General features: G+C 41.7%; 1 protein-coding gene across 2 annotated transcripts in view; it reads left to right on the plus strand.

The window, feature by feature from the left end:
- RUSC2 (RUN and SH3 domain containing 2) overlaps positions 1-19,080 on the plus strand; it is a 1,272,067-nt gene that overhangs the window by 1,071,640 nt on the left and 181,347 nt on the right. For both annotated transcript variants that reach the window (XM_044076729.1, XM_044076738.1), the window contains one exon: positions 14,316-15,318. In XM_044076729.1, coding sequence (XP_043932664.1) covers positions 14,316-15,318 — 1,003 coding nt within the window. The remainder of the gene's footprint in view (positions 1-14,315; positions 15,319-19,080) is intronic.

The following is a 19,080-nucleotide window of genomic DNA, read 5'->3' on the forward strand; positions in this document are numbered from 1 at the left end:
TTGTTTAACAGTATTTTAAGATGAGGAAAAGTACCAGCATCCTGGAAGAAAGCGGTGGTAGCTGTAATACCTAAAGATGGTAAAGATCCATCAGATCAGCTTCCTACAGGCCCATTTCAATAGTAAACCATGATTATAAAGTGTTTGTCTATAATGGCTAAACAAGTGGTAAAGGTGAAGCCAAAATTGATAGATATGGATCATTGTGGTTTTGTGGAGGGGAGGTAAACATATGACAACATTAACAGAACACTGATGATCCAGAGGGAAGCAGAATGTAAGAAAATACCACTGTTGTTGTTGGGTCTTTATGCAGAGAAAACATTTGACAGAGTAAGCTGGGATTTTATGAGCAGGGTAATGGAAGCATTTGTATTTCCTGATTATAGTGTTAGTTAGGAGGATATATGAGAGATCAGAGGCAAAAATTAATGTGAGTGATATTTTCTGCTTGAGCAGAGGAACCAGGTAGGGGTGTCCCCTTTCTCCATTGTTATTAGTTTTATTTTTAGCACCATTGGCAAAGAAAATAAGGGAATCAGGAATTCAAGGGGTATAATTGGTATGGTAGTTAAGAAAAGCTGGCTCTATTTGCATATAATATTATTTTATACCTGACAGATCCAGAAAAGGACATTACAGTGTTGTGACACATTTTGAGACACTTACAAATCTTTTCAGCTTACAGAATTAATAAAGCGAAAACAAAGGCAATAGCGGTAAATTATGTACCCACACATGAATTGGTTCAGCAATATCCATATTTATGGTGACATGATAAAATGAAGTATTTAGCAGTATGGATTAAAAGTGATTGTGGTGTGATAGCTAAGGATATGTGGGAAGAAACTAAACAAAAGATAATGCAAAAACTGAGAAACTGGAAGCTCTTTTATATGGATAGTAAACTACAAGCAGTTAAAATGTTTTAGTCCCTTTAGTCTTATACACAGGTCAGGCATAATTTTATCAACCAGAAGAAAAGTTGTGGATAGCAATTAATAAAGAGCTGAAGGATTTTATTTGGGAGGGAAAGAAGGCAAGTGTAAAGTGGAATAAGCTGATTCTTCCAAAAGAAGAAGGTGGATTGGGATTACCCAATTTGAAGGGGGTATTTCAGAGCTACACAGTTAAGGCTCCTGTACATAGCACATGCAGAAACCTATAATTCAAAGTGGAAAGGGATGATGATAAACAAAGCGAAAGCTCAAGAAACAGGGAGAGACTGGGATTTTGGATGCAGATCTTTAAGGAGAATAACAATAATCATACAGAATATTATATTTATAAAGTAGCAGAAAGTATTCTAAGAACTAAACCAACACGGGAATGGAGAAAGGAGAATTTGCCAATAAGGATGATTGCAATTAGGGATAAAGACAATAGGCAAGGGGGGTTGGAATTTATTGGAAAAAATTGTCAAAGGAACCAAGGTATTTGGAATAAATTGAGAGGTAAAGGTAATGCAATGGGAACACGCCAAGAATTTATTTGGACTGCAGGTTAGAGATTGCCTTCCACAGGAAAGATTGATATCAGAGTATAGTCAAAGAGAAAGAAATAGGGGGGGGGGTCCTAAATAAAAGACAAGCACTGATAGAGTTTTTAGTAGAATCCAGAACAGAAGCTGCCATTAAAAAAGGAGTAATTAGTAGAGCATATAAAATATTGCATGATAACTGTAAGAATCAATCAGAGGAGGTTAGAAAGGATTGGGATGAGAGACTGGATAAGCAATTCACAAAGAAACAATGGGGAGATATATGTATATCTCCCAAATATGCAACAAAATCTAGAAGATTTAGGATTTTTGCTTGGTAATGTTTACATAGATATTTTTATACCCTAGGTGGACTCCAAAGAATTTTTTCTCAGGTAGACAGCAAATGTTGGAGGTGTGATGGGGAAGAAAGAGGTAATTGCAAACATATTTTCTGGGAGTGTGATGAGTTGGCAGACTTGTAAGGATTCCCTGCAGACTGCTCTGTCAGATACTGGGTGAGCAAGTTGGTGTAACTGGGGAAATAATTTTTCTGTCTATGATACAGAATCGGAATTGCCTGGACATAGTAAGGTCTTACCAAATCCAATTATGGTGGCTGCCAAAAAAAACAATTACTAGAAAATGGAAATCAGTGTCTAAACCAACTGTACTAGAAGTAGTGAATATAGTAACAGAGATAAAACATCTGGATTTGGGATCTTTAAAAAAGGTAGGAACAAATTACGTAGGATAAAATGGAAATTGTGGGAGCAATACATATAGAGGAGGAATGAGGTTTAAAAGAAGGCAGGACTTGAGTGTGCTGTGTAATGTTTGAGTGACATTGATTCGTTAGATTATAAGTGATGTATAATGTTTGCAACTAGGATTATGTCAAAATCGTTTGTGATATAAAATGCTTACAGCTGGGATTATGTCTATATGGTTTGTTTTCGTTTATATAAATGTATGATTGCCTATATCATAAATGATAACCAGGACATAGCCTGGAGTTCATTGGTGCTCACCTAAATACAGTAAGTCACATTGCTTCTTTACCTCCTCATCGTATATGCACAGTCATGTCTCAGGTCAATCAGATTTTTTCATCCTGCTCTTCCTGCCAGACTTGTACTTCAGGCCCTAGGTTCCATGGCAATATCTGTAGTATTAGTCCCATTAGCACATTACTATTTGTGTGTTCTTCAATGGACTCTACCTTTTCGGTGGTCTATTCTTCAACAGCTCCTGTCCACCCCAGTCAGACTTACTGTGGTATGCAAAAATCATATTTGTTGGTGGATCCAGTCAGATGAGATTTGCATAGGTCACCCCTTCGTTCTGTCTCCACCAGTAGCCGCAATGACCACAGATGCCTCTCAACTGGGGTGGGGGGACACTTCTTGGGAAGGACCATCCAAGGCACGTGCTTCTCCCAAGAAACCTATTCACATATCTGTGTCCTGGAGATGAGAGCAGTACTTCTAGTGTCACACACATTTCAAGATGTCCTCCTTCTAGGGACCATTGTGATCCAAACTGAAAACATGTCTGTGGTCTGGTACATCAACAAACAAGAGGAAACTTGATTTTTACCATGTCTGCTGAGAAGCTATGAGAGTGTGGCAATGGGTGATTTCCTCCAACTGCTTTCTGGAAGCAACGCATATTCCAGGGAAATCCAACGTATTAGCGGACAAACTCAGCAGGTCCATTCTGATGCCTCACTAGTGGTCTGTCAATCAATCAGGGGCAGAGAAAATTTTCCGTCATTGGAACCAATCTTGCTGTGATCTTTATGTTTCTCCCCACAACAAATGCTGCAGGTACCTTCCCTGATACCCCCCCCCCCCTGGGGGGGAGTCACCAAGAGATGCTCTTGTCCATGTTTGGCCCTGCAGTCTCATTTATGCCTATCCCCCAGTACCTCTGATCCCAAAATTCTTACAGAAAGCCAGCTGGTTGAAGAGCACGGTTATCCTCATTGCCCCCATTATGGCCTTGACAGGTCTGGTTCCCCTTCCTTTGGTGTTATAATTGTTATCCACCTTGAATATTTGACCCCAGTCCAGTCCTTCTGTCACATCCCTCAGGAATTAAACACCCCAGTATCCCAGCCCTCAAACTGACCACATGGTTTCTCCAGTTCTGTTAATAGCTAGACATCTTGGGCTTTCTTTTCTGGTTCGTTGTGTACTTTTGTCCTCATAGAAAGATTCCCCTAAGCGGATTTACAAGAGCAAATGGAAACGATTTTCAATTTGGACCTTGAAAAATTACATTGATCCTTTTACTACCCATATTTCCACTGTACTGGAATTTTTAGCTTCTTTTTTTTAAGGATGGTGCTATTTTTTTCACAGTCAAAGTACAGTTGGCACCCATATCATATTTTCACTCAGGAGACAATACGTCTTGCTTGGCTACATACAAATTATGTAAGGATTTTCTGAAGGGCACCCCCTTGGGATTTTAACAGTAGTACTTCAAGGTTTAACTCAGCAACCCTTTGAACTTTCAGCAAAAACTGACTTAAATTCCTACCAAAACCACCTAAGGCCCATTCAGCTAGATCATGGCCACCTCATCTGCCTTCTGGTATGGAACTTCCATTGATGATATTTTTACAACAGCCACCTGGTCTAATGTTCATACCTTTACTACTCATTACAAATAGAAGAAGAGCTGCTTTTTGTTCAGCAGTATCCTTCCATGAGGGCCACCGAAGATTTACCTAGCCGGGGACTCTGTCCCATATATTGAGGAACAATGAAAAGGAAATCATCAGATGTTAAAGTTATGTACTCACTATAATTAGGCATCTGTGTTGTCCATTTTCAGTTTTCCTCTACTCCCCTCCCTCCTTCCCCCTTCCTGTCACTTTCTTGAGTGATCTGATGGACTTCTGGAATCTGTAGTTCCAGGTTTGATCCCTGGTTTAATACCTCTTTTTCTCTTTTATATAATGAGACTTTTAAGGCAGCAAGCTTGGTCTGAGATATTGGGGATGGACTAGGGCATTATGGGTAGAGGGAGGAGCTCGAGAGCTGGAGCCGAAGTCTGCAAAATGCAGCCAAGTCAGATCTGAGGTCAATTCCGCAACCCATACATTGAGGAAGAATGAAAATAGAGAACACAGCTGTCTAGTTATGGTGAGTATATAACTTTAGATCTGATGTTGTCAATTTTGATTCATTCTTGACAGATGGGTTTGGTTCTGACTCTTCAGAACCGACTTCGCCATTATACAGCTTGCGCCAGTGAGAAAACTCTTGAGCTAAGGCTCTACCCACAATGTCCCTCTCTCCATTACCTCAGGTCTCGTTTGGCACTCTGAAAATTAGACACATCAGCCGATGCTCTCAGCTAAGTGCCTTAATTATTGTTTATCTGTCAGCAATTTTTGCTAAGTCTATCTGTATTAGTTTATTTGATACCCTTTCTCCATTTTCTTGAGTGTGTAAGTGCTTTCTGTATTATTCTACCCACCCACCTTACCTAACGGTATTTCTTGTTACCATCGTTGGTAACTTGTTTTTCCCTCTCTTTCCTTTTACCTTTTGGTAACTCTTGGATACCATCGTTGGTATCCTTTCTGTTCCTTTTCTTACCCTTTTAGGTAATTTTTTTTTGTGTACCATTGTTGGTAGGCCTTTACTTTAAAATTTTTTTCTCTGCCTTCTTCATCTGTTTGTTTTGTGTGAGTGTGAACTTGAAATGGCAGATAAACAAAACAATGGCAAGACTGTGGCAGAAAGATGCCCAATTCTGATGGGTATTTTTCTTGCGTCTTCTGTTTGGGTGTGCCCCATCTAGACACTGCATGCAAGATTTGCCAGGGTTTCAATGCCCATACACTAGCGGAGCAATGTAATAAACTTATTTTGAAAGGTTTGCTAAAATGCTCCTTCGAAGAAGCCCTCTCTAAACCCGAGACATCTAAATTGTCAAAATCTTACCCTAAAAAGAGAAGCCATTGTGTGCCAACCTCACCACTGGCACAAGACTTAAAATTGCACAAGTCGCCAGTTCCATCTCTGTCTTCGGAACTGAGGACTAAAGTACCTAAAATGACTGAAAAATTACCTTCTGCATCAGTGGTTCAGTCTTCATTGGTACCAGTAGTTACTGCACCGATACTGACTACTTTGGCACCGACCACTGCTTTGGTGCCAACGACCTCTTCGGCACCAACAATTTCTTCTGCACCAGCTTCACTTTTCTCTCATTTGTGTCTAGCTTCCCCCTCTGCACAGCAAGCTACGATGCCAAAAGTCGAGACAGTTATACCTCCCAGGACTAAGTATTCCCCTTCTGTGGACCCAGTCCTTGTTCAGCACCCCAGCCCTTTCATTGATAGGCCACAGTCTCCCTTGTGAATGTTGATCTAGTCTTCCAGACGTCTTTCTGAAGTGGACATAGTTAGGTTGGTGGACCAGCTTTTCGCAGCCAGGGGTCTCCCTGCACCTACACAGACCTCTCTCCCTCCCTGAGCCAAGGCATATTCTCCAAGGATTCCACCAGACCTTCCTCCTTCAACCTCATTCCAAGGTTTGGAGCCCACCACTTTGAATTTACCAGTACCAGCTGACGGTGGACCTTACCTTGACACAGGGGTCATCTCTAATGTCCTTGGCACCATTGGATCCATTGTACACCCGGGACTGTGCTTTAGCTGTCAGTTCTGAGGGTTTCTGTACAGTTTTGGTTGTTTCTACAGTGCTGATTGGTTCTTGGCACCATGGTGATTTCGAACCCTCCCCGGCTCCTGTTCTGGATGGCAGCTTATTGGAGCAGGGTGTTACCCTGGTTCCGAAATTGTCTTTCTCGGTTCCAGGCTCCTATCCCTCTTCAAGTGGGCCTGCCTTCCAGATCATGGAGAGAGCTTTAGCCTCAGCAGGCTCACAGCTGGCTCCTTCTACATCGCAGTGTCACATTTATGTGTCCTCTGGTTCACAGCTTTCACAGTCTATCACATCGGGACAGCGGCACAGCTGCTGCAAGACATCCCTGTTCAGGGTTCCTGCTCTTTAGGGTCTACCTCAGAAACTTCCATTGATGAACCACCCTGTAAGAAGACTTGCAAGAGGAAGCATCTAGATTCTCCAGAAGAATCTGTTACTGAAGACACAGATTACAATGAAGGGGAGGGTTCCCCTCAGTCACCCCCTGAAGATGTCTCCTTCAGAGACATCCTAGAAATCCTGAAACAGAGGAGTGATTGGAAGTCCTCAAACTCATCCTCTGAGGAATCTGTGTTCTTGCAAGCTTTTTGTGCCTGTCCATCTACTTCCTGGGGGACCTCACCCGCTGATGATCTGATTAAGCTGATTGTTCAATGGGCATGGAAGGCTCCTGATTCCATAGTGCCCATTCTCTGGAGACCAGATAAAATTCTGACAGTCCCAGAAGACCAACCTCAGACAAAGGGTCTACCAGTAGATGCCATGGTGGTGGTGGCGGCCAGCAAAAAGGAACTCGCCGAAGAGAGTTCTGCTGTCCATCCTCTTAACTGAGAGTCTAGGATGATGGACAAGTTCGGGAAGCAGGTCTTTGTGTCATCGGCCTTCGCTGTTAGGTCCTTGAATTTTTTGGCACACTTTACTAGACTCCAAAGGGATCTGATAACTGAGCTTTCAGACATGCTTGCAAGAGCTGAGTCTGATGGCGTTTGGGATAAAGTTGCCTTGCAGCTTGCCACCATGGAGTCTATCTCAAACTGTTCCATGTGGCTGATTGCTCATGCGGCCGAAAGAATGTCGGGGCAGTGGGTTCAGGTGTTGCCATAAGGCATCACACCTGGATGCTCTTGTGTGGCATCGTGGAACCTTTCACGTCTTTCTTTGTCATTGCTGCTGTTGATGGTTCATCTTTGTTTGGCCGTAAAGTTAGAGACACACTAGCCAGGTGTGAAAAAGATGGAAAGACCCTTTCTGCTGTGGGTGTTCATTTTTCTACTCGTCAACGATCCTATTCTAGAAATCAGAGGAATGTGAAAATCTGGTTCAAGAAATCCCAAGGGCCTTTTCGTGACACACATGGTGAGTACTTCCTCCAGGGCAGAGGGGGAACTCCACTGGAAGACTTCCTCCCCATGGCAGAGGGGGTGCGAGTAATCAGGGCTCCAGAGATTCCTTTTTCAGACAACCCTTCCAGCAGTCCTTAATCAAGGCCCAATTGCTTACCTCTGGAAGCAGTTGGGGGAAGATTTTCACTGCACCAAATGGCCTGGCTCACAATAACTTCAAATACTTGGGTGCAGAGAAGTATCAACAGAGGTTACCACATTCCCATCAATCTCTTACCAAAGTTCTAAAAGCAAATCCTCGAAGTTCCACCAAATCAGAGGGATCTAGCAGCAGTAGAAATTCAAAAGCTGCTCCAAAAAAGAGTCATCAAAGAAGTCCTGCCAGACAAAATAGGATTCAGATTTTACTCGAGATTCTTTTTAGTGCCAAAAAAGACAGGGGACTGGAGACCAATTCTAGATCTCAGCAATTTGTACAGCAGAATAAATTTCAGATGGTCATGATTCAGTCTGTTCTTCCCTTTCTGGAGAAGAATGATTGGATGTGCTCTGTAGATCTTCAGGATGCATATTACCACATAAAGATGGACAAGTTCTCAAGAAGATATGTCCACTTCTGGCTAAAAAACAGTCATTACCAATTCTGAGCACTGCCCTTCGTTCTCACCACAGCCCCCAGGGTGTTCACCAAATGCATGGTAGTGGTAACAGCTCACTTGAGGCTATGAGGATTCTGAGTGTTTCCATACCTAGATGACTAGCTCCTCACCGCCCCCTCCAGGCATCTACTGCTTTACGCCACAGACTTTTGCCAAGACACTAGGCATTTCAGTCAGCAAGGAAAAGTCACAGTTGTCTCCTACACAAGATCTAGAGTTCATAGGAGTAAGACTAAATACAGTTTCTTGTGTAGCCTCCCTCCCACTCCACAGGTTGATAAAGCTCAGGTTGCAAGTTCATGCAATTATTTCCTGAAATACTGTTCCTGCTCGCCTGGTACTTCAAACTCTGGGGACCATGACTGTGACTGTACCCTTAGTACCCCTGGCAAAATACCACATGAGGCTACTTCAATGGCTCTTGGCGTCCCAGTGGTAGATTTTAACTCACCCGTTGTCTCATCCAGTTCTGATACTGAATCGTTACAAAACGGCTTTATCCTGGTGGATAAAGTCGGAAGAAAATCTATGGGGTCGCACCTTTTCTCCCTCTCCACCCAAATCCATAGTGACCACGGACACTTTCCAGATTGCGGGGTATTATCTGGGAAGTACTGTCCAAGGCACTTTGTCCCCACAAGAGGCCAATTTGCACATCACCATCCTAGAATTGAGGGCAGTGCTGTTAGCATTGCAAGTGTTCCAGTCTGTCCTTTCTTTGGAGACAGTTACAATCCAGTCAGACAGCATGTCGGTAGTCTGGTACATCAACAAGCAGGGGGGTACCAGATCCTACCCACTATGTCGGGAAGCCCTCAGGATTTGGCAATGAGCTATCACTTTCAACCACTTTCTGATAGCAATGCATATCCCTGGAAACTCCAATGTGATTGTGGACAAATTGAGCAAATGCATCCTCCTGCCTCACAAGTGGTCACTCAACCACAACATAGCAGTGAAGATCTTTCATCGTCGGGGCCAGCCTTGCTGCAATCTGCTCACCTCTTTAAAAACCACAAATGCAGCAGCTACTTTGCCCTAATTCCCCCTTATGGGGAGTCCCTGAGAGATACACTTCTCCTTGATTTGGCCCTCTGGAATACTTTATGCCTTTCCCCCTACTCCACTGATTCCCCAGTTTTTGAGGAAAGCCCAAAGGTTGAGGAGCAAAGTAATTCTCATTGCACCCTATTGGCCCCACCAAGTCTGGATCCTCATTGGCCTCATCTGGTTCAATGCCCTTGGGTTCTGGACCCAGCTCCAGACCTGCTGTCTCACCCACAGGGTTTGGTACATCCCAATCTCCAAAATCTCAAGCTGACAGCTTGGTATCTTCAATTCCAGCAATTGCCAGACAGAACAACTTATCCTCTTCAGTACAAAAGATTCTTCTGCCTTCCATTAAACCATCCACTAGGAAACTTTACCTTAGCAAATGGAAAAGATTTTCAATTTGGGTCTCTATGAATGACATAGACCTCTTTTCAGCATCCTTATTTGAATTGGAAGCCTCTACTTCCACAATTAAGGTTTATTTAGCAGCTGTTTCCAATTTTCATAACTGATTTGATGATCATTCCTTGATGTTTCATCGTTTATGCAAAATTTTTCTTAAGGGCGCTTTATATCTAAAACCCCCATTCAAAGATCCTATAGGGTCATGAGATTTGACCTTAGTTTTACAATGCCTAGTTTGACAGCCCTTTGAGCCAGCAGGTGCTTGTGACCTCAAATTTTTATCTTGGAAAACCCTTTTCCTGGTGGCTGTCACGTCTGACACTAGCATTTCTGAGTTACAAGCTTTATGTGTAAAGCATCCTTATATCATATTTCACAAGGAGAGAGTGTCACTAAGAACCAACCTGTCCTTCTTCCCCAAAGTAGTATCAGAATCTATTATTAACCAGTCTGTAGACTTGCCAGTCATCTGTCCATAATTTTCAAACAAAGGTGAATACTGTTTACATTTGCTGGATGTCCACAGACAATTACGTTTTTACTTGGACAGAATAAAATCTTTTAGAAAATCAGACTATTTATTTGTATCCTTTTCAGGACCTGCATTGGGTAAACTGGTATCAAAAGCTACCTCATCAAGATGGCTTAGAGATTGTGTCACATTTGTCTACAATCAGAATACACTAAAACTACCTGCTCCTGTTAGACTGCATTCCACCAGATTCATTTCTGCTTTTACTATCTTTCATTCCAAGGCCTCTATGGAAGAAATATGTGCAGCTGCAACATGGGCTACTCTACATATCTTTATCATTCTTTACAAATTGGATATGGTCTGCAGGGGAAGATCATCCTTTGGCTCTGTGGTAGTCAGGAATGCCCTTCCTTAGAGCCACCCGAGATCTGAGGTAGCTGGGGACTCTGTCCCATCTGTCAAGAATGAATTAAGATTCACAACATCAGATAAAGAAGTTATGTCCTTATCATAACGTTCCATTTGTGTTGTCGATCCTCATTCATTCTTGACATCCAACCCTCCTGCCCCCTCCGAAAGACTTCTGGAGGATTGGACCTTGTTCTGGGAGGTGATATAGTTATACCTTAGACAGGGCTTCTGTCTTTTCTATACTAGACTGCAAACTCGATCTGAGTTAATGGAGAGAGGGACATTATGGGTAGAGCCTTAGCTCGAGAGTTTTTTGGCTGGTGTGAGCTGTATAATGGCTGAGTCATTTCTGAGAGTTTGGAACCAAACCCATCTGTCAAGAATGAGTGAAGACTGACAACACAGATGGAACGTTATGGCAAGGACTTAACTTCTTTTTTGTGATACCTAAGAATACAGAATCATAATAAGTAACCATATGAAACATTGCAGTGCATTTCTCAGAATAATATATTATTGCCCTCAGTCACATAATGCACGTAATTTTTGATTCCAGATATAAGGACACGCATGCAATTTTATCTTCATATAACATACCTTACTGAGCAGCATTTCTGCACAATACCTACAGCAGTAGGCACTAAAGACACGTGAACCAGTGCACGTGGCACATATGTATAAAATGCCATATGTGAGCCCCCTTAGTGATTTTGTTGTGAAGTTTTCGTGTAGTAGAATAGGGTGTTCAGTTACAAAATTTATGTATGTAGGACTACTACTCACTTACATTTAAGGATATCTGTCTATCTGTAAATATATCTGGTACTTCTGAAGAATTGACAACTCATTAAAAAAGTATTCCAGACCTACTATTGTGTTTTGTATGCTGAGCAAAAATGTCAACATAGCATCCACAGTGAAACCAGATATAATGCAAAATATCAGATTAAAGAAGTAAAGACCTTACAAGCCAGTCCACTATGCATAAAAGGTGATGTATCAGTACCCATTTAAGATTTCATTGTGAAACTTTTAAGTAGTAACAGCAGGGTACTTGTCTAACAAAATGCACCCAAAACTGACTTGCTATTAGGAATTTAAGTGCAGTACAATACTGAATTTGATCGCAGCACTTTAGTTGCTCCAAACTATAGCTTTTTGGCGGTGGCATGTGATAGATGAAACTGGGATGTTGTAGATGAAACATATTTTTCGTGGTGAAATATAAGATTTTTTATTTATGATTTAATGACAATTGAGTAAAGAGAGAAACTACACCATTTTTGTATTCTGCATACTCAAAAGAAATTCAGCACCACACCCAGAATGGAAACCAGGAATAATGCAAAATGTCAGACTGTCATGGTAAAGGTATATAGACCTATACATACGGAAACTATGTAAAAAATGCCAAATCTCAGCCCCCCCCCCCCATTAAGATTTCAGTATGAAACGTCAGATAGTAACAACTGGATGTGCAGCTTCAAAATATACATACTATCAAACAATTAAGAATTTTAATCCATCATCTTAATTCTGAACTTCACTCTTGTCACTTTAGCTGCTTGAAAGCATGTAGTTTTAGCCGCTGTATGATATAACTGACTTTTTTCTTGTAATATATAGGATTCTTACTTTTAATGTAAGGACATTTTGGTAAACTGTTGCAGTCTAAATTCTAGGACGAAATGCAAAACACCCGCAGTGGAAACTAAAAATTATTTAAAATGTCATATGCTGACTCTGAAGGCATATGGACTTCTGTGTCTGGCATTTGTGTGTAAAAGGTCCCGTCACATCCTTTGAGATTTCATTATAAAGCTTTCTTATTACAGCAAGTGTATGCTAAATTACAAAATACACTTGACTGCTATTCCATTCTCAGGAGTTTCATTGCTGCTTCCTCTGAATTTGACCCTACCACTTTAGCTGCTTGAAAGCATGGAATTGCACATATGACATATTACCAATGAAAAGAAATATATAGATTTTTCTGATGAAAATATATATAGTGGTTCTACTTCTGGTGTCACAACAACTTGGTAAAGAAGTATTCTGCACTTCTGTACCATTACTGTATATTCTACATTCTGAGCAGAACTTTAATATAGTTGTGACGTCCGGTTAATATCCCACCGGACTGCCACCAATAATGTGACATCCCCACTTAAAACCCGGATCAGTAATTAAGGAGCCTCAATACTCACTACTGACTCCAGTGGGGGAGCATCACGGAAAACACCAGAGCACACAAGAATAAAATTCCACAATTTCCCTTAACAGCACAACAGGAACATGCTCTATTTCCTGGGACTGGACTATATACCTCTGTCCACCCCAAATGTAATCCCTTATTGTACACTTCAGAGCAATGTGTTCCAGTTTAAGACCTCTGACTCACTCACACTCAGCATAAATTGCTACTTCGAACTCTTCCTTATTCTGTACTGCAGCAAGAGTTCTTCCAAAGGAAGGTAGCAGAATTGCACAAAATTATTCACCATGGCACCACGTTTTTAATAAGGGCTTCTGCATCAGTACATATAGATAATCGCTTACCATCTTTGTCTGGTTTCTTTTGTCTGCTATAACTAATGTAGTTATTTCAAAATGTTACACTTGTTCAGTATGATTACTCATTAATGCATATATTTTTTGCTAGTATAAACACATCATGGATTGAGTCTGAGCGTATATAAACAGTTAGGAAGATGTTTAAGACATCCAAATATGAAGTTAGCATAGCTGTCATATTGTGGAGATACAATTATTATGCAAAGAAAAACGAGTTGCTGGCAATAATCAGTGGTAAGATTTGTTTTGCTTTTGCAAGAGTCTTCCTCAGACAACATAGCTGAATATTTTTATGTTTCAGGTTTTTAAAGAATTCAGAGGAATCATTTTTTTAATGAAATTCCAATTTGTAGTAGCAGTGATTATTTTATACCAGCAGCATAGAAGGCTGCATCATCTTGGTGTAAAGGGCATTGTGCAAATGCATTGTCAGCAAAATACTAATTAATAGTAAAGCAAATGTCAGTTCTGCTTGTGTTTGAACATGGTAGGATTAGTTTTCAGATGTGCTTGCCCATCACAAGAGACTTGCGATTTTCCATATGTGGTGACTTGCGGTATTCTGTGCAGCAAATAAGAAGTTAAAGAGAATTTAATGCAAATTTAAGCACAAATCCTTTTTTGCAGTGCAGCACTTTGATATAATTTCTATTCAGGTAATAGAATTTTACACATTTTTGGTAACTGTGCTACAAAATGAAGGTACGTGCATAAATGTCCTACTTTGAAAGAGAATGCAGTATAAGGAGTCTTAGGCCTTTGTTTATGTGTGTCAGATTATGAAAGGCATGTACAGTTTAGTACCACGTCATGCATCTTACTTGAAAAGTGTGCCCTATATTTAGGTTTTCCTGGATTATGCTGTATGTACTTCTTAATCACTAATACATTTTAACTTGAAGTAGTTGAATATTGGAGGACTTCCCTGCTGTTTGATCTAGAAATTATTGCTTTGTAGTTTTCTGAAAATATTTTTACCTCATTACAGTGTTCTTTAAGAAATAAATATATCACTGAATGCATTATTCCTTTGTACTCAATTTGATGCTTGTTAATTGAAGTGTTTGGCTTAAAATACTAATTTTATTTGTTGCAGCAGCTGAATTATTCATCATTTTGTCGAGTTGTAATCTTTTAGTTAAACTGTTCTTTGTATAGTATGCAGCAACATTTATTTCTGCAGTGAATAGCTTCTCTATGTGCATTTCATTTTTTTCCTTTCTATAGATATTATTTTGGCACACTATCAGCCAACGGGATTCCTGGCCCTGTCTCATAGTGTATGTCAGCAGTTGTTCGAAGAATTACTTCTGCTTCTGCAGCCCCTTTCACTGCTGCCATTTGACCTTGACCTTTTCTTTGAATACCATCTACAACAGATGGGAAAAGAGCAGCAAAAGAAAAAGGAACAGCTTAGAGTAAAGCAGGATCTTCTCCAGTCAGTTCATTCAACTTTTCAGTTAATGAGGACTCGGGGTAGTGGTCAGGAAAGTGGAACCAGTGTGTGTTCATTTCCAGAACTTCAGAGAGCAGATGGTGAAGTTGGAAGTACAGGCATCGTCGATGAGTCAGAAGTCAAGTGTGAAAGAATGAATGCAGTAGGATCATCAGTGACAGATAGTGAAGTGGAAGAGAGTCAGGAGTCTGAGAGGAAGATGAAGGAACACGCGATGGATATTCGGAAGGATAAACAAGCTGGATGGTGGTACCAGTTAATGCAGAGCTCACAAGTTTACATAGAGGATTCTGGGGAAGGATCAAAGTTTAATAGACTGGAGAAACGAAAAAAACAAGGGTTGGCAACACCTGCTACAAAACTGCTACAGAAGTTGGAAGGGAAAAGTCAACCACCTCCTAGAGAAGGAGTTGTAGATGGAGCAGAAGATCACCAAGAACCTGAACAAGTCAGTAGAGATGAGCCAAAATCAACGAGGGAAAAATGCACTTCTAAAGCAGAAACTGATAAAAATCATAATGTGTTTAAAGAACAGCAGGAGTGCTCAAAGGGCAAGCCTTCCTGGATGGGTAGCCCACCAGAGTCAGTCTTACATGAACTGAAGCACAATGCACAGAAAGAAAATGAGGCTTTATCAATACGGGCAGAGTCCCAGATGGACAGGGTAACTACAGCAGCAGATGAGAGCAATCAGGGGATGAAATGGGGACATCTGTTTGGAGCTAATCCCAGCCAAGGAAGAAGATCACAGGCAGAAACTAGATCGAAAAACAGGTAAGAAGAAAAATATGACTGACCATTTTAGTCAAGTTATATCCAAACTTTAGTTCCCTAGGTAAGTTATTTTGATTTCCAGTATTTCATTAAGTATGAATTTATGCATCCCAGCACTTAAGTCAAATAAAGTTGTAACAACAGTTCAGTATATGTTAATCTGAAAAGCCATGTGTACTCTGTACAGTAGAACTAGGTGTCTCAGGCTGATCACCATAGCATGAGACGAATGCTACCACCTCAGACCTGTTGTAGCTTTTGAAAGAGAGGGAGGGAGATAAAGTACAGTTGTGTACACTTACCATAAATGTAGATGTTTGAGTGTATTCACAGTTGCAGTCATTACATTTGGGTTATCTGCTTGCAGTAGCCCTCAGTCAGCCTGATTAACAAAGTCTTGGGTCCTGCATCGGTTGCTGTCCCTTCTTCCATGATGTCAGGTCGTCAGGGGTATAAAACATGCAGCCGACGCCATTACATCAGTTTTTCTTGCCCCAGATGTCAGGTGCCCCCCTAATGGGAACAATTAAATCTATAAATACAAGGATATACCTCCAACAAAAAAGCAAGTACACCAAAAAGCTTTTTGAACATAGTAAGCGAGAGTAGAGGTATAGCCAAAACAAGAAAGGGGGCTGGAGGGAGGGTAACCAGGACTGCAACAGTGAATACACTCGAACATCTATATTTATGGTAAGTGTACACAACTGTACTATGTTCTTCGTGTTTCACTTTTGCAGTCATTACATTTGGGTAGATTCCCAAAGCTAAGGTTGGGAGGAAGAATTTAAATAGAATTAGGACCAGCTGTAAGGCCCCGCAAGACTGTAGTGGCAAAACCAGCTCTAGATTTAGAGAAAATTGGCAAATAATAATGCTTGGTGAAAGTATGTACAGAACTCCAGGTAGCAGCTTCTAGGACGTCCCTAGTAGGGATGCCCCTGAGAAAGGCTGTAGAGGTATATGCAGCCCTGGTTGAATGTAGCCTGATGCCCTGTGGGATAGGTTTTCCATGGTGTTATAGCAGAAATAAATGCAGTGGCCTATCCATTTTGAAATGGTTTGCTTTGAAATAGCTTTTCCCTCTGTCCCTGCAGCAAATGCTACCAGCAGTTGTTCAGATTTCCTTTGAGGTTTAGTCCTGTCCAAGTAGAATCTAAGTTGTCTATGCACATCTAAGGAGTGCAGTATCTGTTCCCCTTTGTTCTGTGGGTTAGGAAAGAAGGTAGGCAAACGACTAGACTGATTAAGAGCCACACTGGATACCACCTTGGGCATGAAGGAGGGATTGGTTCTGAGGGACACCCTGTCCGCATAAAAGATGATGAAAGGCTCCACTGCCATAAGGGCCTGTAGTTCAGATACCCTTCTTGCAGAAGTGATTGCTAAAAGGAAATCTGTTTTCTAGGAAAGGAATTTTAAGTCTGTAGTAGCAGCTGGCTCGAACGGAGGAAGAGTGAGTTTCTGCAAGAGAAAGTTAAGGTCCCAATTTGGGGTAGGAGCTCTTCTGAGTGGCCTTAAAATGTTGGCCCCTCTGAGGAACTGCCTGAGCAGTGGGTGAGAGAAGAGGAGAGGCTCTGTGCTATAATGAGCTGAAATAGCTGAGGCATGAATTTTGATGGAGGAAAAGGACAAGCCCTTATGAAGCATCTCAGTCAAGTATTGTAGAATCTGAGGTAAACTGGGCACTGCCACGTTCATCCCTTGAGATTGGTTCCAGGCACAAACTCTTTTCCGTTTTGCAACATAAGAGTTTCTAGTACTAGGCCTCCTTGCCTCTAAAATGATATCCATCACTGATTTACTGAGGGATGGTAAAGGAGAGATTAGGTAATTAGCCAGGCTGCTAGGTTCGGGGTTTGCAGTTGAGGGTGCGTTCCTGGTTCTCCTGCTGAGACAAAAGGGAAGGAGTCTGAGGCAGCTGCCGTGGGGCCAAGCGTGACACACTGCACAAGAGAGGGCACCAGTGTTGGCGTGGCCAGTCCGGTGCAATTAAAATCATCCTTGGCTTGTCCTGTTTGATCTTTAGTAGTACCTTGGAGAGTAGAGGCAGAGAAGGAAAGGCATAAACTGATAGGTTTTTCCAGCTGAAGGATCCACTTTCCAAGCTAGCTTGTGGGAATCCTTGTGCAAAATTTGTCCAATTGATGGTTCTGGGGGGAGGCATACAGGTCTATATCTGTGCTCCCCCATTTGCTTGTCAACATGTTGAAAATCCTTGGTTCCAATTTACACTCGTTTGGGTCCATGAGGTTTCTGCTTAGTCCACCAGTGTATTTAGTTTTCCTGGCAGGAATTGAGCTTGTAGATTCACTTGGTAGCTCAAGGCTGTGTTCCACAATGCCATGGCTAGCCTGCAGAGGGGGTAAGAATGTGTACCCCCTGCTTGTTTATGTACCACATGACAGTGGTGTTGTCCGTCTTTACCATTAGTTGTCCTGGAAGAATGTGGTCCTTGAAGGCTGTCAGAGCATTCTGTACAGCAAACACTTCATTTTGATTTATGTGCAGGTGCATTTGACTTGGGTTACATTTGCCCTGAATGCACTTCCCTGCCAGGTGAGCCCCCCATGCATAGTCTGATACATCTGTTGTTAAAGTTTGAGCGGCAGGGGGTAGTGTGAATGGTAGTCCCCTGTTTAGGTGGCAGGCCTCTGCCTACCAAAGCAACTCTAGGCGTAGGCAAGGTATGATAGGAATCATTGCTTCTAGATCCTGTGAATGTTGACACCATAGGCTTTTGAGATACCATTGTAGTTTCCTCATATGCAGTCTTGCATATGGAATTAGGAGAATGCAGGAGGTCATGAACCCCAAGGCTTGCAGTATTTGCCTTGAAGATAACTGGGTTTTTGTGGTCACTTGTTTAAGTAGGTTGTCAAATGAATCAGTTTCTCTGGAGTGAGGAAAGCCATCTGGGAAGTTGTATTCAAGCTTGCTCCCAGGAATATAATTTGTTGGCAGGGTACCAGGTGTGATTTCTTTTCATTTATGGTGTACCCCAGACAAGTCAGTACCCTTTGAACAAAGGCCACATGATTTAAAAGTATGTCCTGGCTTTCTGCCTGAATTAGACAATCGTCCAAGTATGGGTATATTTGAATATTTCTTTGCCTGCAAAATGCAGTGACTGGAGCTAGGCACTTTGTGAATACCCTGGGTGCAGTAGATAAGCCAAAGGACAGTGCGGAGAACTGATAGTGCATGTAGCCTGCTTTGAAGCGTAGGTATCTTATGCAAGACTCCCTGATAGGGATGTGCAGGTATGCTTCTTTTAAGTCTAGTGTTGCCAACCATGCATCTTTGCCTAGCAGAGGAAGCAGCTGGTGAAGAGTCAGCATTTTGAATTTTGGAATCACCAGAAAAGGTGTTTAGAGTAGAAAGGTCCAGGATAGGATGCCATGTTTTGCCTTTTTCTGGGTACCAGGAAAACTCTTGAATATAAACCTTGTCCCTTTTCCTCTTCTGGTACCAACTGCTTAAGAGAGAGAGTACTTGATTTTGGGCCTCTGACCACTGATTTGGGGGTAGATCTGGCCACCCGCTTGGTGTTGGTAACATGTGGAAGTGAAATATGTATCCTTGGGACACAATATTTAAAACCCATTTGTCCTGGGTAATGAGTTTCCAGTTTTTGCCCTGCAGATCAATCTTTCCGCGTAAAGGAGCATTCAGTTGGGAAGTGCTTGGAAGTTTTAAAAGCAAGTAATTGAGACAGTTTTCCATAGTGGGGAGTCTTACTACTTCCAGATTTGGGTGCTG

This window comes from Protopterus annectens, chromosome 1.part1, assembly GCF_019279795.1.
Source record: "Protopterus annectens isolate FY-2018-M chromosome 1.part1, PAN1.0, whole genome shotgun sequence".
NCBI lineage: Eukaryota > Metazoa > Chordata > Ceratodontiformes > Protopteridae > Protopterus > Protopterus annectens.